General features: G+C 44.5%; 1 protein-coding gene across 1 annotated transcript; it reads right to left on the bottom strand.

Annotated features, from left to right (window-relative positions):
• Positions 1 to 883: 883 nt before the first annotated feature.
• Positions 884 to 20,735, bottom strand: CA7 (carbonic anhydrase 7). Its single transcript, XM_036751527.1, has 7 exons — positions 20,696 to 20,735; positions 15,616 to 15,813; positions 8,778 to 8,896; positions 6,989 to 7,084; positions 5,666 to 5,728; positions 5,087 to 5,242; positions 884 to 1,917 (listed from the first exon to the last, which is right to left on the bottom strand). Exons 1-7 carry the CDS (start codon positions 20,733 to 20,735, stop codon positions 1,795 to 1,797), a joined length of 795 nt encoding a protein of 264 aa, XP_036607422.1. The 3' UTR covers positions 884 to 1,794.
• Between the last annotated feature and the right edge of the window lie 2,571 nt (positions 20,736 to 23,306).

Below are 23,306 nucleotides of genomic sequence, written 5' to 3'. Positions count from 1 at the left end.
AAAAGAAAGCATAATTGGATCCCAAAACTGATCTTTTACCACCTATGTGACTCTGAGCAAGAAGCCTCCTCCGGTCCTCAGCTTCATCTTTAAAATGAGGATAATCAATAAAGATTGTTATATTCTCTTAAAGATTTGCCTAGAGCAGGTTAAAGAGAGGTTAAGTGACTTATCCAGAATCAGAAAGCCAGTTTGCATTAGGGGTAGGATTTGAACCCAGGTCTTCCTGCCATTTATGCCTACTTCCTATCACTATATTTAGAATATGGCTCAATTCATGGTTTTATTGATTGTTGAGATTTAAGAAAGTACAGGGGGAAATGCTAATAGTGCAAAGCAAATTTAAAAGTGTGGTGTGAATTTTTTTTGGTGGGGGGGGAGGGCCAGCAATTAAACATTTATTAGTTTGTGCTCACAAATACGCTCTCTCTCTCTCTTTCTCACATACACACACACACACACACACACACACACACACACACACACACACACACACACGACTAGTAATATAAGCACCCAGCTCACAGATATGTTGTGAAGAAAAGCACTTCAAAAACTTGAAATTCACTAGAAATAGTTTAATAAATTTTATATAAACTAGAAATGTAGATTACTATTATTTCAGATGATAAATCCTGGCCGATTTGTTAAACTATCTTCTTCTTCTAGAGTTTATGGCCATGCGTCACATGGATTCAGAGAAGAAATCATGCTTAGTACCATAAATTCTTTCCTTTCTCTGTAGTTTAAATACCAAATTAAATGACAGGGGTAGGAGTCGGGGTAGGGAAGGCATCACAAAATGAATGATGGATGAACAAATGAACAAAGAGATGGACAAGGGAATGAATGAATGAATGAATGAATGAATGAATGCCTGAGCAAGTGAATGAATCAATTAGTAAATAAATAAATACATAAATAAACACATCCCCCCCCACCTCTCATACCTTGTGCCTATCTCTATTGTTAGGGGGTGGACTGGACAGACAGATCAACACACAAAAACACAAGCAGAATCACATCAATGTTTTTAATGGCTGGCAGTGAAATGGCAAAAAAACAAACAAAAAAAACCCCATAGCCTTCTGCAGTTCCATTTCCAGTGCTTAGTTTCAGTATTCGAGGTAAGTAACACTGGTAAGGGATCTCCCACCTGCTATAATTATTGCTTATGTCTTGCCAACAGCTGCCCATGGCTTTGAAGCACAGGGCCTTGTCACAGTAGAGGGTTCAAGAAGGGGCCAGAGCAAAGTGATTTTTTTCCAGGGAAAGGAGTTTGCACTGTAGATGATACAGAGGGGAAAGTACACCCCTAGGAAGAGGCAAGCAGGTCAAACCCCAAGAGTCATTTCTGACAGTTACTAATATCTACCTCCCTTCTCCGTTAACCAGGCACTAGGAAGCCACCCTCTCATACTCCTATTTCTTGCTCTTCCTGGTCGCTCTAACCCAGGTAGATTTTAAAATCTCCCCCAGCCTTGGATTTTTTAAAAGCCTGGCCAGTTTCAAAGCTGTCAAAAGACCATGGAATAGCAGAGTGGTGGGGGTAGGGGGCTTCTTAGCATTTAAGTCAGGTGGTTGCTTTGGTAAGAAAGACTCCCAAAGTAGAGATGGACTGGAGGGAACTAATAATGCAGCCAAAATGGCCATTCCTCTTCTACTCTGCCCCCATCCCCCAAATGGCTCTGAGGAGTCAGTCCATGACCAAGGGGTCCCACACCTGGTTTGGTCTTAGCTGATATGGAAGCACTTTGGACATCATTGCTGTTACCGTTGACAGCATGACCCCACTCAGGACTGGAAAGAGGCCTGAACTATTCTTCCCTTCAGTGGCTGAGGGGGCCGGAAATTGTTCACCATTCGGACCTTCTCATCATCCTCTGCAGTGAAAAGCAGGCTCCGGAATTTTTCCATCTGTGAGAAGGCAAATCAACATCACTGGCTTAGGCTTGAAAAATAGGTGTGTGAAAGATAAGATAGACCTGGGCTTTTGGTCCTCTCTGACCTCTGCATTCTTTTCTGTCACACCCACATAAAGGCAATGATTTCCCCATTTCATATTTATTTTGTTGGCTTTTGGCCCCTGACTCCCTAGTTTTTGAAAGGGAATCCCAGTAGAGTTTGGTCAGCAAAATTTAAATCTTGTTTTCCTTTCTCAGCTTCTCCAGGAGGGACATCTGAATTCTAATCTGTCCTCCAGACTGGTGCCCATCCTCCCACTCCACTTTCTTTCCCTATCTCCTCAAATTTTTCTAATCCCAGACCACTGGAAAATAGGCTTAGCATGTTCCACTCTACTGACCAGTTTACGGAGAAAAGTAGCAAACGGCACAGAGAAACGCCCACACACACATACCACCACCACAATTTTACAGTCTTCCTGTCATGATTTTCAGATCCATTGTTTCCAAATGGGCTGACTCTTGGTGAAATGCAGTGGTTCTCATTGAGATTTCTCTAACCCCTTAGGGGTTCATGATCATAGTCTAAGCAGTAAATAATTGCCCAATTATGTTGCAAAATTATTTTTCCTCTATGATAACAAGCATATTTTAAGCATTATATCTTGATTTCTACAGGGATTCGACACTTTGGAGCAAAAGTTATTATTGTAGTTATTAGGAGAATTTGATGAACAAAATCTTTTAAAGAAATAATATGAGTAGAATGAGTTGAATCTAGGGGTTCATAACACTTTTTATGTTTTCAGAACAAAAAACATTTGGGAACTATTGATACAGTGCAAAGAGCCCTATTTTCAGAGGTCTGTCTATTTTGGGAATCTAGGTGGTACCACAGTACAATAGAGTGCTGGGCCTAGAGTCAGGAAGACTCATCTTCCTGAGTTCAAATCTGGTCTCAGAAACTTCCTGGCTGTGTGACCCTGAGCATAGTTATTTAATCCTGTTAGCCTCAGTTTCCTCATTTGTAAAAATGAGCTGGAGAAGGAAATGGCAAACCACTCCAGTATCTTTGCCAAGAAAATTTCAAATGGGGTCATGAAGAGTCGGACACAACTGAATAACAACAAATGTCTGTGGTCCTGAGATCATTAGATTGTAAACTCCTTGAGGTCATTTGCCTCTTTTTGTATCTCTAGGGGTTAGCACAGTGCCTGGCACATAGTAGGTGCTTAATAAATGTTTATTGATTGAGTCCTAGTCCTTTCTAGTCCTTAGCCTAGCTGACTAGTTCTAAGACTTTGTCCTTGACCTCTTTGAGCACAGATTCTTCTCATCTGAAAAAGATAGGAATAATGTCCCTTCATTTCAACAAACACCTGAGCAAACACATCTCAGACATGGTGCTAGATCTGGGGGATAAAAGACGAAAATAGAACAGTCCTTGTCCTCAAGTTTCTTCTGTTCTACTTGGCTTTCACTATTCACTTACACTCTCTCCTAATATTTTCAGAAGATCAAATGAAGTAACAGTTGTCAATTTCTTTGTAACTTTCAATTGCTTAAAAAAAATGGCTGCTTTTATTGTCTTTAGCTCCCAGTCCACCTAGTTCCACTCTACTTTGATCCTATGTCCTATATTCTGATTCACTGACCATCAACTACTCCCTGCTAAATTGTTAAGTAATAACAGTTCAAAATGTGACCCTGGGCTGGGTATTTTAAGATGCATTTTAATATGGAGGTCTCTAGTGGAAGTAAAAACCTAAGGCCCATGCAGATTTTCCTTAAAAGTTTCTTCTTAAAAGACATTGAGATTGTCCAACAGATTTGATTTGCTCAGGGGACTAAAGGTTGGCCCATTAACATGGCTTCCTGTTCACCTGAGGACATAAATAGCCCAGGACTGAGGCCAAAAGAAATTAAGTTTCTACTTACATGATATCTCTATTATGTGACAATTTCTCTCCCTTCAGGCCCTCATTAATAATCTTGTCTTTCTGGCTTTATGGGACATCACTCCTGCTCTTGCACTCTAAGATCCTGCCAGACTGGCCTTCTCTCTGTTCTTCCCACCTCTCTGTCCTTCTTTTAGTCATTTCTCATGCTTAGAATATACTCTTTTCCTTATTTTCACCTCATAGAGGCCCTTTCTTCCCTTAAGATACACCACCATCTTTTGCATGAAGGCTTTCTCGATTCCCCTGAATACCAGTGCCTTCCCTCTCAAACAACCTTGTTATAACTAGTTCATGTGTGTGTATGCATATATATGCATAATAATTTAACAATCTACTTTGTTTTTCTTTTCTTGTCTATGCTTTAATCATGGCACAAATAATATATGAATTTCATTTTGTCCAGAAAGTTAGTATCTTAAATCTGCTACTATGTTTTGGCTTTGGGGGTGTGTGTGTGTGTGTGTGTGTGTGTGTGTGTGTGTGTGTGATAACAATCTACTTTCAAAGAGCTTACTTTCTAATGGGGGAGACAATGAGTACGTATAAAAATATATAGCATAAAGTTAATAAATACATATATGTACACATATACTTTAATAGGGGAGACAACACATATAAAAATAAATAGCATAAATAGAAAAGTAATAAATACATATGTAAGTATATAATCTAACAATACAGATATGCTTATGTTTATTACTTATATATTATCACCTTTATGTGTGTATATATTTATGTATATATCTATATATATGTGTGTGTGTATAAAATCTATACATACTTGTCTCCCCCATGAAAAAGTAGGTTCCTTGAGAGTAGGGATTGTCTTATTCCTTGTACTGGTATCCCCAACACATGGCACAGTGCTGGGCAAGTAGCAGGAGCTTAATAAATACTTGTTGATTTATTAGATGACTTGGCTAAGGTCACATACAGGTAGTAAATAGTAAGCTGGTATCCAAAGCCTGGAACTCTGACTCCCCTAAATGCATTGTACCAGGCCGTCTCACAATGCAAAATGATAGACTAAGAAATTTGTTATTGGGGGTGGGGGTGGAAAGAGGGGTCATCCTTCTGCCCTTAGCTGACTCAAACCATATCTTGGATACTCACCTTCAAATAAGGTCAATGCTGGTGTGATGTCCTGTCCCCTGTCCCATCCCTCTATCTTCCCACCCACCCCTACTCCCCCAATCCCTTACAGGTTCTGAAATGACTCACCTGTTTCTCTGAAATTGTGATGGGCTCCTTGAGCACTATCCACGTCACACTCTCACTCAGGGGTGGTGTTGTTAGAGACCCCGGGTAGGTCCAATAGTGGAGATTCATGGGTAGGAGGCATTTGGGATTGAAGCTATTGAACTGGGCTTTGGTTCCCTGGGAAGGGGAGTCAGCAGAGACTCTGGTTTAGGATCCTACAAGGAGTAGTTTAGGGCTTGGGGAAGGTGAAAACAGAAATCCCGGCCTAAGGTTAGACCAGATAGATTTATGATTTCCTTGCCCCCTTATATCACACTACACAGTCGTCTGCTTCTGTGGTAGAGACCCCCTCGCTTGCGGGGTCCATCAGAACCAATCTAATCCATCTTGCGTGAGTCCTTCAAATCCCTTATAGTCGAAAGTGGCTATCTTTCTCCCTCCTTGCCCCCCCCACCCTATCCCCATCCTTTTCTTCTCTAGGGGCTACATGCCCAAACACATTCACAATGACAGCAAATGGCACTTTGACTGGCAACTCCACAGATGTGGAGAAAGGACAAAGAATGCAGAAGAAAGCCCCAAAGTCTATAGAACACTCACTTTGAATCTGACCATGTACAGTGCATCTGTCAGTCTGTTCATGCTGGCATGCTCATCTCCAGTCTGAAATTTACAATGAATAAAGCAGTATTGAGAATGTCTTCTGGGCATGCTCATTTCTGGCCCAGGACACTCAGCCCCTTGGACACCTCCCCTAGCCACAAACAGCTCTTGCCTCTCTTTTCCAAAAAGTTCTTGCCCTTAAGATATGGACACAACGTGTCCACGTCTTCTTCAATCCTGACCCCTGAGAGTGCCTGAGGTCTGTCGGTACAAGGACAAGGTTGAGTCAATTCCGGTGAGAAGGAAGAAGTGACATTGGACGGCTTATGATGGAAAACTGACCCCCTGCTCTCTTACTCGTATGAATCCTAAAATATTAGAATGGGAAGGAAATTTAGAGAATATCTTTTCTGATCTCTACCAAATACTGGGATCTGCAGGGTAGATGATCACCCATGGTGCCATGTACAGTGGAAAGAACATTCTGATTCTGGAATCATGAGCTGGGTTCGAATCCTAGCTCTCCTATTTACTTCCTAAGTGACCTGGGGAAGTCACTTCCCCCCTCTGGGACCCAGATTCCTTATCAATAAAATGAACGATCTGGACTATGGTTCCTCCTACATAGATCAAAGTCCTACAATCCTATTACCACCATAGAGATGGGGAAATTGTGTCTGAGAGAGGGGCTATGACTTACCCATGATCAGACAGTTAATGAAGAACCAGGCTAGAACTTGGGTCTCATGATAGCCAAACTATTATCCTTCCCACTGTACTACATAGGGATTTTTAAGCTCAAAGAAGGGAAATGCACTGGGTTTAGAATCTGAGGACCTGGGCTTAAATCTCGGCTCTGTCAATTACTCCCTGTATGACCTTGGACAAGTCACTTCCCCTCTATAGGCCTTAGCTTCATCATCTGCAAAAACGGAGGTGTTGAAGTAGATGGCCTTTTAAGGCCCCTGCCAGCTCTAATATCAGCAGACCTGTATTCTATAGACCTTGTGCTGAGACCTCTGGGAAAGTACAGGAGAGGGTCAGGAATACACACAGATCTATCTGGATGACCTGAGCCTGGATTTATATTTCCTGACTCTTCAACCTGTGATCTTTCTTCACTGTGATGTCTGGGCCAGAAGAAAGCTGCAGCTATCAGCTCACCTCTCCCCTTAACCCTAAGAAGCATAAAGTGCCATGGAATCAATGGACACTATTACTATTCTCCTCCGCTCATCCTTGGGATTTTCGCTAAGTGCAGGCAGGAAAAAGAGAGAAGACATTGGAGTGGGGGGTGGAGGGGGCAGCAAATTCACTCACCTCCAGGAAGATGCCAACCACAGCCAGGCCATCCGGGGCTGCAGCTGCTTCTGCAAAGGTCTTGTATTTTTTTCCATTCCAATGGACCAAATGGAGCTGCGGAAAGGGATGGCCAAACCATTGCTAACTCCAAACATCTCCAGTGGCTCCTCTGTTCAGGGTCCATCTAACTAGTAGCTTATGGAGGCCTATTTGTTGCTTACCTTCTCATCTCATTCTGGCCCCTCACCAGGAGGTGTTAAGCCAGGCTTTTTGGTTATCATTTTAGTGCTTGTTTCAGGAATGAGGGTTGTCCAGGGTGCTCCTTGAATCCAACCAGTTCTACATAATGGAAAAGAGGCCAGACTTGGCAGTCAGGCCTGCATTTGAATCCTGGCTCCAACACTTACTGGTTGTATGACCTCAGCCAAGTCATTTCATCTCTCTAGCCTCCATGATCTCATCTATAAAATGGGAATAGTAATTCTTGCACTGCCTGTCTCATGGAGCTGTGATGTGGAAAGTGTTTTACGAACCTTAAGGTACTATAGAAAATGTGAGCTACAATTATTCTGTTCTCCTTGATGTTAGATTGGGGGCAGGTATTATCAGGGTTTGTCTTCATTGACCTTTTCTACCTGGTTGTTCTTCTCTCCACTCTCCCAAGTCCTCCCTTCACCAGGCTTCCTCCTTCCCCTGGAATGTCCCAGCTCTGGATCAATCTCTTCTCCTTCCATTTTATCACAAGCTGTTCTCAGTTAGAAAAGAATATAATGCACTAAAAAAAAAATTGCACTTAAGGCAGAGGTGTGTTGGTAAATGTTTAACCATCAACTCTCAAAAAGAATTATACATCACACATGCTTTTAAGCTTGATTTGCATTATTTTCCCAAATCGCTTTCTTAAGTCCAGACAATCCACAATAAATCAAGCCCTGATATGTGACATTTGCTGATTTCTGAAGTCTGAATGCTCACACTGAAAATTTAACCATGAGCTCTTCCATTCTGAGAGAGCTAAAGCACACCCCTGAAGGTGCCAATCTCACAGATTATTGTTAGCCTCTCCCTTGTAGCACATAAGGCCTTATTACTAAAAATAACAATCATATTTCACCTCTGTAGCACTCTTAAGTCACCCAAGCATTGTCCTCACAAAAGTATTGAGAGGTGGGTTGTTGTTCTTCAGTCATGTCTGACTCTTCATGACCCCATTCAGGTTTTCCTCGACAAAGTGGTTTGCCATTTCCTTCTCCAGCTCATTTTACAGAAGAGGAAACTGAGACAAAGAGGGTCAAGGGACTTGCCCAGGGTCACACAGCTAGTAAGTGTCTGAGGCTTCATTTGAACTCAGGTCTTCCTGATTCAGGACCAGGTATTCTATCCACTATGCCACATAGCTGCCCCTTGAGATATAGGTAGTTCAAGAATTATTACACCCATTTTACAAGTGGAGAAACTGAGGCCCAAGAGAATAATAACTCATTTTTCTATAATGTACAAAGCCCTTTAAGTGTACAAAGCACTTTCTTCACAGCATCCCTGTGAGGTAAATAGAGTAGGGATTATGGTCCCATTTCGCAAATGAATAAACTAAGTCTCAGGGAAATAAAGTGACTTGTGTCATGTCACATAGGGAGTGACTGAGTTGGAACCCAAAGATTTACATTACTAATGGTGGAATTTCAAGCAGAGTAGGATGCAGAGGGTGAAGAAGGAACCTCCTCTGGGCCCCTATATTGTAACACACGGTGGGAAATGGGGTGGTTCTTTGTTCCCCCTATAAATAGGGCAGAGCCCTGGATCTTACCTCACTGGAGAAGGACTTCCCATCCACTGTGTGTTCTGAACCTAAGCTGTGTTTTTTCCCCCAGTGAAAATGGAACTGCTTCAGCCGGTAGGGCCCATCCAGGGGACCCCCATGCACCACTATGGAGAGAGATAGAGGGAGATCAAGAACTCTTAACTCTTCATTTCCCCCAAGGAAGTAACAGGACAAGCAAAATGGCGCTTTACCATTTAGCAGGCCCTTTCATACACAGATTCTTTTCTAGCACCAGAAGGACATTTGCCAGATAAAGATAATAATTAGCATTTGAATAGTGTTTTTTGTGTTTGTCCTCATTCTGTTAGATGACCATGACGTCAGGGTAATGAGGGCATGACTTGCAGTTGACACTGTTCTGAGTGAGCGAGGGCTATGCAGTCACCAGCCTCACTTTCTCCTCCAGAGCCATCCAGTGCAATGGCCCGATATTCACCAGGATGACCGGAGAGGGCCCAGGATGCAGGGCTAAGGTCTTTTCAGGTTCTCACTTTGAGTGAGGTTACACCCATTCAGTGAATAGGCCTCTTTAAGAAGTTAATCAAGGGATGACCCCTTTAATCAAAAACTAGGGTGAAGGTCCAACTCCCAAGGAGGTGCCCCAGCCTCCTCCCCTCCCCCCATCACAGCAGATTAGCCAAGAAGCTGATTAGCCTAAGGGGCTCCTTTCAGTTACTTCTTCCGGATACCAAGCCACAGAGTTTAGGAAACTGAGGCTCAGAAGTCAAGTGATTTGCCTCCAGGTAACATACCTAGCTAGAGGCCAGCCTTCAGATTCTGAGATAAGCCAATACACTAAACAGCCCATAGCGGATTTAGCCCTAGAAGGGAATTTGACGACAATCTAGTCTAAGGCCTTTTCTTTTTAAAGAGGGAATTGAAGATTGGAGAGAGCGGAAAAACTTGGCCAAGCTTACAAGTAGTTCAGAAGAGCCCAACATCCTCTAATGACAAATACAGTTTCCCTTCCCCTGCCACCTGCTGTCTCTTCTCAAAAGTCTCCCTGGGAGATGGTACCATGGCCAGCAGCAGCCTATGCCAGGCCCAGAGAGAAATCACAAGGAGGAAAGGAACAGGGATACATTTTTCATTTGGAAAATAAATACACACTGCCCTAATTCTGGCTGGCTCTGGAGCCAGCCAGAGCTTGAAATCCCAGGGTAAAGAAGGGGGTTCTGTTCCCAATCAGGTCCTCCCTCTTAGCCCACTAGGCACATTCCTCTGAATGGGCCAGACAACTGGGAGAAAGGTTAACCTTTGCAGGCCCTAGGCAGGAGCTGATTAGTAGAGGGGCTTAATTAGTCTAGAACTTTGGATTCAAAGCTCTCTTCCCCTTTCCTACATCTGAGACAACACACATCATTCCACTCCTCCCTGCCCTCTCCCATAACAAGCTGTCCCACTTTCCAGCTTCTCTCCCTTCTAGCCCTGACACAAGTCAAGAAGGAAGATGGGAGAATGGTTGTGCCAGTCCTTATAATGTTGAAGGAGATTCCTTTGGCTTGGAATGCCACCTTTCCTCCTTCGCTCATGCTCAGGAGGCTCCAGGGGGTAGGACACTAGGTCTATAGGCCCTTTGTGTCTTTCATTCTAGGGAGGGCCTAGAACTGTGGGGGATGGGTGGGAAGAACAGAATTAGGGATAGCAAGGGCAAGGGGAATTGAGGCTAGCACTGTCAGACAGTGGAGCTATATTTGGAGCAAGAAACTTCGGCTCTGCTCACAGATCAATTAAGGTATAGTGGCATGGCTGTATTGTATTGCTGTCCTGTTGTCTTTGTTCTGATACTGCTAGAACTGCTAGCATTCATTTATCACTTTAAATAAATTATCTCATTTGAGCCTCACAACAATCCTGGGAGATCAGTGATTCTATTATCCCCATTCTACAGATGAGGAAACTGAGGCAGGCAGAGGTTAAAGGATTTGCCCAGGGTCACACAGTTAGTAAATGTCTAAGGCAGGATTTGAATTCAGATCTTTCTGACTCCAGGTCCAGCTCTCTCTACCCACTATACCACCTGGCTGCCCACCTATATCATGTTGTGATGTGGTTGTCTAGTCACATTTCTATGTCTTTGTACTGTTATGTTGATGTATTATCACAACACTAGAGTGTATGTTCTCATTGCTGGGTTGTTCCTTGGTTGCACAGCCACATAGCAACCACAATATTGTGTGTGACTGTACTTTTGTAATCTCACATTATGTTGCTGCGAGCGCGCGCGCGTGTGTGTGTGTGTGTGTGTGTGTGTGTGTGTGTGTGAGCACACAGATATATCTGGGTGTTGCTATATCACTACCCATCTCTCAGGTCTGTAGTAAACAAACCCTCAAGAGCCAGAGGGACATAAACTGTTAGAACTGTTGTGTGCTTGGGCTATTTCGTTGTTTTCACAAAAACCTGTCTTGGTTGTGTTGCTCCCTATCTGCACTATCTCTTTGCTATATGTTATTATGCTCCTTTTGTATCTTGACTTCTCCAGACAAAATAAACTGGCCTCGGGGATCACTGTAATCGTGTTCCCCCAGGGTGTAGGTTTTGTGTAGCCTCAAGGGTCCTGAAACTGTATCAGCTTCCAGTTCTGGCTTGGGTCAGCAGCAGCCAAGGCAGCCTCTCCTGCCTCCATTTTGGTCTGCAGGCCCACATTGTGGAACCAGTCTCAGGAAGAGCTTGAAAACACCCAGTTTTGGGTGAGCAATGTGAAGGTGACTGCTTTTACAAGCAGATCACAACACAGGGAAATCTGTGCCAGCCCCCAGATGCCAGCCAACAGATGCTACCAGTCATGGCTGAGACAGATACAGCAAGACAAGCCAAGAAGCCAGCTCTGGCCTGATTCAGAGAGGGCACAGGATTTGAAGGATAATAAGCATTAGCAACCAAGTCCCCACTCCATCCTAAGGACAGGCTGAATTTGTTGCTGGTCTCTTTTCCTCACTAGGGGACAAATGAGGACAAGACATGTTCCACTAACACCCCTCCCCTATAATGTTCTGAACCAGGGTAGGGTGTCCACTGCCCAGCCTGGTTGGTCTCCTTCCATCTGGAATGGGGCCAGGGGAGACCCTTGGCAAAACCAGGAAGTCATAAAACCATAGGATTTAGAACTAGGAAAAACAAAAATTATAAAGTCCATGAGTGAATTTTACAGGGTCAGTGAACTTGGATGAGAAAAAAAATTATGTCTTTATTTTCTCTAACCCCTAAGCGAAATCTAGTCTTTTTTTTCAATTATGTATGTAGGCAACAAATATTATTCTGAGAAAGGATCCTAGGCCTCACCATACTGCCAAAGGAGTCCATGACATAAAAGAGGTTAAGAACCTGCTTTAGGGATGACTGAGGACTACTCCCTCTTTTTAGTTGAGAAAACTGAGATCCAGAAAGAAATGACTGGCCCTCAGCCACACAAGTAACAAAGAAGGGCTGGGAAACACCAATGCTAGACCACAATGAAGTCTAATCTGTGGCACCCCAATCTCCTCTTTCCTCAACCCCTTTTTATTTTATGCCCAGGTTCACTTTAAATGGGTTTGATTGGTTGATTGATCCTCTAAGCCCAGCTGAGAGAACCCTGGGAAGAGCCAGCTCCTGAAGGTGCCTATTTTTTCTAGTTTTGTCACTTTTTAATCACAAATTAGTGCTCCGGGCTCACCCCTGGGCATTAGGCACTTTCAAGGGGAGCTCCAGTAACAAGCTCCTATTTCTCCCTGAAACGGATAGGGAGCTTCTGGCCATTAGCTGAGGTGACTCTTATACTACCTGAAAGTTCCTAGAACCTGTTCGAATTTTAATTACTGGATTGAGTATCAAGTTGGTCCCAGGTCAGGCGGCTGAGCTGGTGGCTCTATTGGATAGACTGCTCTCTTGGAAGATCAGGGAAGGAGAGGGACATGAGAAGCACATGCAGCTAAGGAGTTCTCCAAGAGTAACAAACTGGAGCTGCCACTCTCCCCTTCTCTTTATTGGCTCCCTTATCTTTGCTAAACACAGTCCGGCAGTACCAGGTTTAAACTTCTGCCCCTGCTACCTTGGTAGGAAGCCAGGGTGGTAGGGGAGAAAGAGGACTACATTTGGGGCCAGGAAATCTCATTTTGAATCCTGGCCAGGCCACTTATTAGTGACCATGAGGAAGCCATTTGCCCCATCTCAGCCTCTGATCTGGAAAATGAGGACGTTGGACAAGATCAGGGCTTCTTATTCTGCATGATGGACATCTTCAGCAGCCTACGCAAGCCTATAGACCCCTTTTAAACGCACAAAATAAAATACATAAGATTACAAAGGAAATAAATTATATTGAAATACAGTCAGCAAAAATGTTCAGAATAAGCTTCCCGACCTCCAGGTGAAGATCTCCCAGAATACAGGGACCCCTAGGATTGTTTCTAGCTCAAAGAACTGTTGATCTAGAATGGCTGTCCCTCAGAAACGGACTGACCTGCCAGAAGGAGCATTTGATTGGGAGTCTGCATGGGCTTTAAGCCCAGCCTGGGAAACATGTTGTAAACTGCCATACAAATGTGGGCCGTAGGGACTGTTATAGGGAGTTGTTCCAGAGGATGTCTGCAGAAACAGCAGGAGATATGGGAACGGGCACCTTGGCCAGAAGCTAAAGGTAGCCAGCAGCTCTCTAAGATTAGAAAGATCAGAGCTGGGATTGATCTGCATGGGTAAAGGGAGTTTTCCCATGAGGATGAAATCTGAGGGTCTGACTTAAAGAAGCTGAGGGAGCCAGCCTTCTAGCCTATTCTAGTCTGTTAGTCAGTCAGTTAAAATCTCTAGCTCTTCTTCCTCCTCCCAACAAACCTAAGAGTCCAAGGTCCCATTCACCCAACTTGAGATCTGATTGGAGAATCATTTAACTTCCCTGAACCCTGCAAAATCAGGCTCCTGATTCCCTGAACTGTTTAAAAAAAAAAAAAAAGGATTTATGGTTTGTTGGATATTCACAAAGGTGTGCTGCTGGAACCAAATCAAACCAGCTCATGAGGTTGTTAAATTTTCAATGAAAGCACCTCAGAAATCAGCAGATGCTACAAATGAGGGCTCAATATGGTTTTCTTAATCGTTTTGACTTAACCTGATGGAGAGAATGTAAATAATGCATGCTAAACTTGAAAGTGTGTCCTGTTTTTTTCAAGATCTGGTTGTTAAACATTTACAAGCACAAGTTATGGGCATTGGTCCATTTCTAAAGTGTCCAAACTCTGAACAGGGTATGTGAGAGTGGAAAAATACTAACCCATCCAACAGGCCCAATGGGGATGCCTAACACCAAGGGTCATGATTCCACTGTAGGCCCCTTCTGCAACTCTTCCTAGATAATCACCACTGTCAGGGGTGAGGGCAGAGATCATAGATGGCTTGGGCTTCAAGGACAGTATAAGGAAGATTGGATATAAAGAAGCCATCCCTGAGAGTCTGGGTGAGGCCAGGGAACTGAGGATGTTTGGTGGCGTCACAGTGGAGAGCACACTGGACCTGGAATCAGGAAGGCCAGAGTTCAAATACAGCCTCAGACACTTACTAGCTGTGTGACCCTGGACAAGTCACTTAACCCTGATTGCCTCAGTTTCCTCAATTGTAAAATGTGTCTAATAAAGGCACCTACCTCCCAGGGTTGTTGTGAAAGTCCAACATGATAATAACTGTTTAGCACTTAACATGGTGCCTGGCACATAATAAGCGCTATATAAATTGTTGTTGTGTTATATTCCCCATCCCTTTATGTTTCAAATTTCTGAAATCTTCCCCTCATATAGTTTCTTCCAAAAACCAAAATCCTTTCTAAAGGAAGGGTAGAACAGTGGAAGCAACACTGGACTTTGTGTGGATCCAGAAGACTTGTCTGGGACACTAAGTGAATGAAAGACTGAGCAATTTGTCTCTGCTCTCTGACTCTCAGTTTCCTCATTTGTAAAATGGGTGGAACTCTTCCAGTTCTAACACTCCACAAGTCAGTGTTTCTTTGGCCAACACACCCAAAGTCAACTGATTATCTTTATTGTTGCCCAAACTTGACTCTAATCCCAGCTCAGTGATATTAATGGGGTTGGAGGGACCTCAGAGAGAGGAATGACAGAATTTACATTAAAGAGTTCATTCAAGGGGCAGCTAGTGGCCCTGGAGTCAGGAGGACCTGAGTTCAAATCAGGCCTCAGACACTTGACACACTTACTAGCTGTGTGACCTTGGGCAAGTCACTTAAGTCCAATTGCCCTGCCTTCCCCCCTCCAAAAAAAAAAAAGTTAATTCAGACCCATTGAAATATGAGACTATCTGGTTTCAGCCTTGCCTTGAATAAAATAGCTGGGGGCCTTGTTGGTGCTCACACAGCCAAGGCCAGGGACCAAAGCCCGGGTCATCTGCTCCTAGGACCTAGCGGACCTTCCCATGACACTTGATGGCCAACTTGACGTACAGGACAGGTTCCGACCTGTCCCTCTCCAAGACAGAGGGGACAAGGGAAGGAAATTAACATTTATGTAGCATCTATTATGTGCCAGGCACTGTGCTAAGCACTTTAAAAATTATCTCATTTGATGCTCACAACAACCCTGAGAGGAAGGCGCTATTATTGTCCACATTTTACAAATGAGGAAACTGAGCCAGAGAGGTTAGGTGACTTACCTAGGGTCACACAGCTGGTAAATGTCTGGGGCTAGATTTGAATACTCTATTTGCTAAGCCACCTAGCTGCCTAAGTGAAAAGAAGAGAAAGAAAGGGGTGGAGGAAGGACAAGGGACTGACTCCCAGCTCCTCCACTACAGTCTCATGTTCATTGAGAGGCCCAAGTGTACCAGCCTCCTCACTCACCTGTCCTGTCATCCACATCATCAAACTCCACCATGACGGAATGTCCATTATTGGAGATGCTTAGCGACATGCAGGACTCATAGGCCAGGACCAGGGGCTTCAGAGTAGGGTCATAGACGGCCCGACTGGAGACAATGTCGATAGGAGACTGGCGGTCCCCTTGAGCAATGGGGAATAACTTGTGCCATTCAGAGGGACCTGTGCAAGCAGGACACCAGGAAATAAGAGCATCAGCCTCCATCCCTCTCTATCTGTCCTCTGTGTCGTCTCCTACCAGATCCTCCTGCTGGTCTCCTACCTCTCCTTCAAGGGCTGTCTCAAAATCGATACCTTCAGGAAGCTTGCCAAAATCCTCCCCAAAGGAAGCAACCTCTCCTTGCTCTGACTTCAGAGGAATTCTGAACTCCTCTTTTGGACTCCTATTCTAATGTATATTATATATATATATCCATTGTACCAAGCTGAGGATCTCTATCAAACTGGAATCTCCTTAAAGGCTAGGACTAATCCTTAATTTATCTTTCTATTCCACCCAGTACCCAGCACAATGCATTGTTGTTGTTAGTTACTTACTAAAGTTTGGTTGAATGACTAGGAGGCACATTGTGGAACAATTTGGGTAGGACCAAGGGTGATCTCCCTGAGGTCACCTCCCCCATTCAGGACAGCTCAAAATATCCATTCTGTCCTTTAATAACCCATGATAGTGGTGAGCATTGTCAGACTAGGAGTCAGGAGGCCTGGGTTCTAGGTTTTGGGTTCTAGCCTGACTCTGCCATTAACATACTAGGACCTTGAGCTTTCCTGATTGTGGCAGTTAGGTATCATAGCAAATAGAGCACTGGGTCTAGAGTCAAGAAGACCTGAGTTCAAATCCCAACTCAGATACTGTGTGACCTTGGGAAAGTCATTTGACATCTGTTTGCCTCAGTTTCCTCAACTATAAAATGGGGATTATAACAGTACCTACCTCCCAATGTTTTTGTGAGGCTCGAGTGAGTTAATAATTGTAAAGCACTTTGCATAGTGCCTGGCACATGGTACTATATAAATGTAACCATTGTAATTATTCCTATTTAGGCCTCAGTTTCTTCCATCAATTGAGAAGGCTGGATGAAGTCACCTCTGAGGTTTCTAACATTCTGTGATCCTTATTTAGAAACATCTAAATGACAAAATATCAGGATTAGAGATGCTCAGAAAAAGATCTCACCCAACACCCAATTCCTAGGATCTTTAGAAACCAGATCTCACCCATTTTACAGATGAAGAAACATAGGCTGAAAGAGCAATAGTAACTTGCCTAAATTAATAAAAAATTTGGACCCAGGTCCTCCAACTCCAATATTCTTTTCCACCTCATTATGCTGTCCCCAATTCTTAATTATTTCAAATATCTGACCCTCCTAAAATATGTATGTATTTATGTATGTATGTATGTATGTATGTGTATATATGTATGTGTATACATATACACATACATATATACCTGTATATGTTTTGGTAAAGGAAAAAGGTAAAGATAAAACTCAAGAATTTACAGTTAAATTTCAGCTATTTGGGAATGAAAGGGAGACACACAAGGAAGAATTTCTGGAGTAGGGGCAGCTAGGTGGCACAGTGAGTAGAGCACTGGCCCTGGACTCAGGAGGACCTGAGTTCAAATGTGACCTCAGACACTTGACACACTAGCTGCGTGACCTTGGGCAAGTCACTTAACCCCAATTGCCCTGTCTTCCCCCTCCAAAAAAAAAAAAAAAGAATTTCTAGAGTAGCCAAACTACTAGTATAAATGTTAGAGGGAACCTAGAGTCATTTTCCCTAAAAATCTTCAGGAGAAGAAAGGACCCTCCATTCCAAATGGTTTAGCAGTCATATGCCTGCAGCTAGGAGGCTGGATTAGCTATCTCCCCAGGTAATCCAGTTTAGTATTCTGTGGTTGAACATTTCCCCAATATATGGACCATTCAAGACATTTGATTCTACTTCTCTACCCTGCTCTAGTCTTTAGGTTTATCTCATCCCTCTCAAGGGAGAAGGAAGATCCAAGATGTGACCACTTGGGCTTTTATTAGAATCATAGGATTCTAAATGAAGGAACTAGCTCATCAAAGTTAGGTAACTTTGCCCACAATTTTACAAGTGGACTCCTAACAGAGTCAGGATTCAAATCTAGGTCTTTGGACTCCAGATCCATTGCTCTTTCCATCAACTCTGGTAACAGGCCTGGGGAATAGAAGCTTTGATTACAATGAAGTTTTGGTTAAGCTGTGGATTTGATTTCTCTAGAATACCTTGCACACAGTAGACATTTAATAAATGTCTGGATGGTGGACTTGAAATATACCTATTACCCCAAAGTCATAGGAAACATGGTGCTAATGAGAGATTCCTTCAGTCCAGTCCCAGATGACCTCCCCATGGATACTTTAGGTCTGCTATAATCTGAGCAATGTTAGGGGACCCACCATCTAGGATAAAAGAAAGACAGATTTCCTGTCTTCCACCATTAAATCCTCATCTACTCTTAGGCTGGTTTTCATTCTTGGGAAAACCATTGCATACGGCTTGATCTTTAATATAAGTGAATGCATATCCACACCTGGGTGCACATATGTACACTCTCAGGATGGCATATTCAGCTTTGAAAAACACTCAAGAACACAATCATTCACCAAGTATGTATCAATGTTCACATGTTCATATGTGCACATACACAAATAACTCACATTTATGCAAGGCTTATTGGTAACAAGGGGAACATTGCCTCATTTGCTCTGCACAACAAAACCCCCCACCCATTTTAGAAAGGCAGGAGCTAAGCTTCAAATCAGGTGTCTACACAGTCCAGAGCTCTCTAACCTTAGGTTACCTCTAACCTCCTACAAGGTACTTACATTCAGGCATATAACCAAGCATTCTAATGCCTTGCCATACATGCATACACACACACACACACATACACACACACACACACACACACACACACACACACACACACACCCCTACCAAGCATATGTGAACACAAATGCAAACCTTTGCACACAATGGATGATACAGGTAGGTGGAAATACTCACACAAATCCACACCTTCCTGCCTCCTACCCATATCCAGGCATCTGTACCTAGTCATACATTTGTAATTCACACAGAAAGCCCCCAAACAATGCTCCTCCAGAATCCCCCACATAAACCCACCTGTGTAGGAAAGCTCATAACACTTGTCTCCCTACTGGCTCCCTGACTCTGAGGGTCTGCCCTTGGGATGTTTCTACCACTCCATGGGGAGAACATTCTTCTGTGACTATTTTTACCAGAGGCTGGTGGGGCTTCCTCCTCTTCCCCCCTTCAGCTTCATAAGTTTTCCTGGGGAAGCTGTGGCAAGTGCTAGGATTCAGATCAGATGCGTATGACTCAGATTCTCACAGCTTCTGCCTCTCTGTTTATTTTTAAAACCCCCTTTTTTTTGGCCTGCTGTAAATCCTCTCCCAGGAAAGCAGCTCCTCTAATGAGACTCCCCACCCTGCATGGGGCAGAACTGACTAGGGCTACGGCCTACCTTGCCCCATGATGGGGGCCGGTGACTCTACTGAAGGGTACTTGTTGTGCTGCTATGACAGAATGGGCAGGAAAACGATGTCAGCCCAAACTCCCCCTCCCTGAGTGCAAGAGAAGGCTCAGAGTGGAAACATACCCACGCTGGGCCTAGATCAGGTGAAACCAACATGCTCTTAGGTATGAACTCTCTGTACCCGTTCCCTTCCCTTAGTGTCATTGCTGGTCTCCATTTCATTGCATCTCTGTCCTTGTTTGCTTTTGTCATTCTCTTTGTGTCTGTCTGTCCGTCTCTCTCTAGTCCTTTTCCCTATCTTTTTTTTTTTTTTTGCCTATCTCTCCATGTACCTGTATCTCTTTCCCTACCAGTCTTTCTACCTCTTTCTCTTTGCAGACACAAGTGGACTTAGGGCCATTGCCATGCCTCCACCCCCGCCCCTGAAAAAGTCCAGAGTTAAAGTGGAAGCCTTGACATACTTTCCACCTACGATCTCAAGGCACCACACGTTCCTTCCTAGTTAAAAATGACCCATTCCTCCTCTCTGGCTCACATTCTCCATCTTCCTCTTTTGTCCCCTTTTCTCCCACAATCCCTGCCTGAACCCTAAATGTCTTTTCCCTTCCCAGAAAAGGACCCAGTTAGATGCACACCCTCTCACACACTAGGGGCCTGCCTTCCAGGATGGGCATGATCCCCCTCTTTCCCACTCCCGTGACCCCTCCTCTCCAGAAGGCTGTCAGGTCAACATGTGTTCTTACTCCCAGATAGCTAGGGGTCAACTCAGGTTGGGGCTTCTGCAGGCTGGGGTGCCCCCCCCAATTCTGCCCTGGTAGTCATGAGAGGTGGGAGGATGTTCTCTGTAGGACTGAGGCTGGGTGCAGAAAGAGGAGGAAAGTGTAGCTCAGACTTTGCAGTCACTCAGCTGTGTCCTGGTCATCTTGGGAAATGGGGTTTGAGGTCATAGGAGCATAAAATGTGATTTAAAGCTTTGAGATTATCTACCCCAACCTCCTCACTTTAAAAACAGGGAAACTGAGACCACAGAAGGAAAGTGACTTGCCCAAGGTCATACTGAGGGGATAAAGAGGAATTCTGGATCCGGGCCAAAGAACAGGTTTGAGGATGTGGATGTGGGGAGGAGGGAGGTGGAGAAGGGAACTAGTTCCCATCTGAGAGTAGGGTACAAATTGGAGGTGGAAGGTCTGCGGATCCAGGACGAGAGGGAGGGCACAGGGTTCCAAACCAGAGTAGGAAGGAGTTGGTCTGGAGTCACGTCTGGGGGAGGGAGCCGGAGGATATCTAGGAGGTGAAAGAGGCTCTGGGGCATGAGCTTGGGAAGCGGAGGCGGAGATTCCTGGGTCTCCGTTGGAACAGAAGCAGGGAATCCAATCCCAGCTGAAGGTGGGAGGTCCCGGGTCCTGCCTGGAAGCAAGAGCCCTGGGTTTACGCTGGATTTAGGACGGGAAGATCCAAGGGTCCAGGGGCCTACATTTCGGGGCGGGGGTGCCATGTCTGTCCTCCTACCGTCCTCCTGGCCGTAGCCCCAGCCGTGGTGGCCGGTCATACCGCTGCTGCCGCCGCTGCCGCTGCGCACCTGTCTTGGCTAAAGGTCTGGCTCCCGAGACTCGCTCTGCGCGGAGCCGCCGCTGAGCCCCAGCTTAAAGCCTCCGGCGGTTTGGCTGCGGGTGGAGATCCTTGGGGACCCGCCTCCCGCACGCATCCTGCCCCACCTCCTCTCTCCTCCCACCCTAAGGGGCCAAGCGCTGTGGAGTTGGGGAGATAATGGGACAGGGACTGGAGAAGGGGAGGAGGACTTTTCAGCTGCATCTGAGAGAGGCTGGCTGGGCACATCTTTCCTAGATTGGGGGAACCAGGAGGAGTGGGCAAATTGGCAGGTAGAGGGAAAGGGGTGGTGGTAAACAGCTGCGGATGTGGTGTGACTTGAGTAACTCCAGGCAGGTTTTCTTCTTCATCAAAAAACAAAACGACGCCCCCCTTCCCCCAATATCCCAAGAACCTCTAAAATTTCGCCATTAGAGATTCATTTATTGGGTTGGATCCTAAGGCTTTTTGGATCCCATAGTTCCGTTACAAATAAATGAATGAATGAATGAAGCATGCCTAGGAATGGCACTTTAAACCTGTCTCTTTGAATGACAACTGATTGAGAGCAAGGTTGCCTCTATGCGGGATAGGTCAGGAACCTTATTAAATGTATATGAGAGGGCCCTGGAAACAAATTTCAAAGGCCTCCCATTTGGAGGAAGTTGGAAGATTTTGGGGAAAGGCAGATCCAGACTTCATCCCCTCAGGGTTCCCGAGAAGGGCAAAGTCCATTCCCGACTAAAGAGGGCAGGCCAAAGCCCTCTGGGGGCCAGGAGGCCTTCACTTTTGTCAATGAGAGGGGTTCAGGACCAAAAGAAATAGATGATGTATCTGGGCCACTTGGAATCACAATTTTAAAGTTGGAAAAACATAAGGGTATAGCTCCTCAGAGCCAGAAAGGACCTTAAGAATTTAATGTTAGATACAGAAGTGATTGTAGAGATAATTTAATTTGACAAAATTGTCAATATAATGATGGAAACTGTTAATACCAAATATACTGTGGTCTACCACTGCTCTAAATGCTCCATGTAATGTCACAATTTCAGTAAGGCATTCCTATTCTTAAGATATTTACTCTTGATTAGGTTGAGCTCTGAACCACACCCTCATCAGGCAACCTGGCTCAATCTGGATCTTGGCCTTTGATGTCCTTGCTCCTTTCCATCAGGATTCTTGGAAGGGGATTGCCAAGGGCCACTGGAGTCCCATGACCAGGCCTTGCTACCTCACCTATCTCTTCCTCATCTCCTCCTAAAACTATGAAAACTTTTTCATGGGCATCTTCAGTTGGGAAATCCACTGCACACCTCCCAGGGTGGCAGGTCTGCTACCTTGTTATCTCAATTAAAGACACTTTGTCCCTCAACTCATGGTTTTGACTTGTTTTAGGACTTAACAAATTCAACCATCTCATTTTACAGCTGGTAAAACTGAGGCTTGGAGAGAGTTGGAGACTTTCCCAAGATGGTACAATGTGTGTGCTATAGCCTGGACTAGCTAGCACTCATGCCTCTCTGTAGGAGAGGGACCAATTTTCTTTTGCCACCTTTAACAGAAATAATGTGAAGACCTATTCTTTCTGTATAGTCATAGAAACCCAACAAGAGAAAAATCTAAATGATAGAGTGAGGAGAGTAGGGTGGGCTGAGGGGAAGGAACCAGAAAGATAAGAGTGGAAGAGAGCCTAACTAGAGAGTAAACAACTCTGACAGCAGGCATGGGAGCTTATTCATCTTTGTATTTTCTCCAGAGTTCAGCATAGAATTCCAGGTAGATAAATATTTATTAAACACCTACTATGTGCCTGCACTATCCTAAACAGAGCTGGACAATACAAAAAGAAGCGAAAGAATAATCCCTACCCTCAGTTCCTGAGAACTCACTATCTAATGGAAGACACTACGAGCAAACAATTTGTTGAATTGAACTGAAATTGAGAAGCTGGCCAAAATGAAGGTATCTGAAAAGGGGAAGATTTGTGAAAATTAGGGTAAGGAGGTAGAATTGTATAAATAAAGGTAGGGAGGGTGGTAGAGTTCCAAACTATGGCCTGTGTTCTAAAGGATCATGGGATATTTAAGCTGGAATGGACCTTAAAGTTCATGGTAGGTACAGTGGTTACGGATGTGGAGTCAAAAGACCTGGGTTCAAGTTCTGATTCTCCAACTTACTGTGTGACCTTAGGCAAGTCATATAACTTCTCTGCGCCTCAGTTTCCTCATTTGGAAAATGAAGGCATTGGGCTAGATGACCTCTAGTTCCATTCCTTCATTATACCCAGGACGAAATTGGGGCCTAGAAAAGGAAAATGTCTTACCTAGAGTCACACCTCGAGTAGGGTGGGTGGGTGGGGTCAGTTAGTGGTGGAGTTGGGACAAGAACCCAGGGTTTCTGATTGCCCATCTCAGAGTGCTTTTCGCTACCAGGCTGCACCTCCGGAAGTAGGAAGACTCTTGGATAGGGACTAAGGGGGAGGGAAGGGGGGGCTATGGAAGGCACGTAGGCTGAAGGGCATCTCTATGCTTTG

The sequence above is a fragment of the Trichosurus vulpecula genome, chromosome 3 (genome assembly GCF_011100635.1).
Source record: "Trichosurus vulpecula isolate mTriVul1 chromosome 3, mTriVul1.pri, whole genome shotgun sequence".
Classification (NCBI taxonomy): Eukaryota; Metazoa; Chordata; class Mammalia; order Diprotodontia; family Phalangeridae; genus Trichosurus; species Trichosurus vulpecula.
This window is presented reverse-complemented; position numbering and strand designations above follow the sequence as displayed.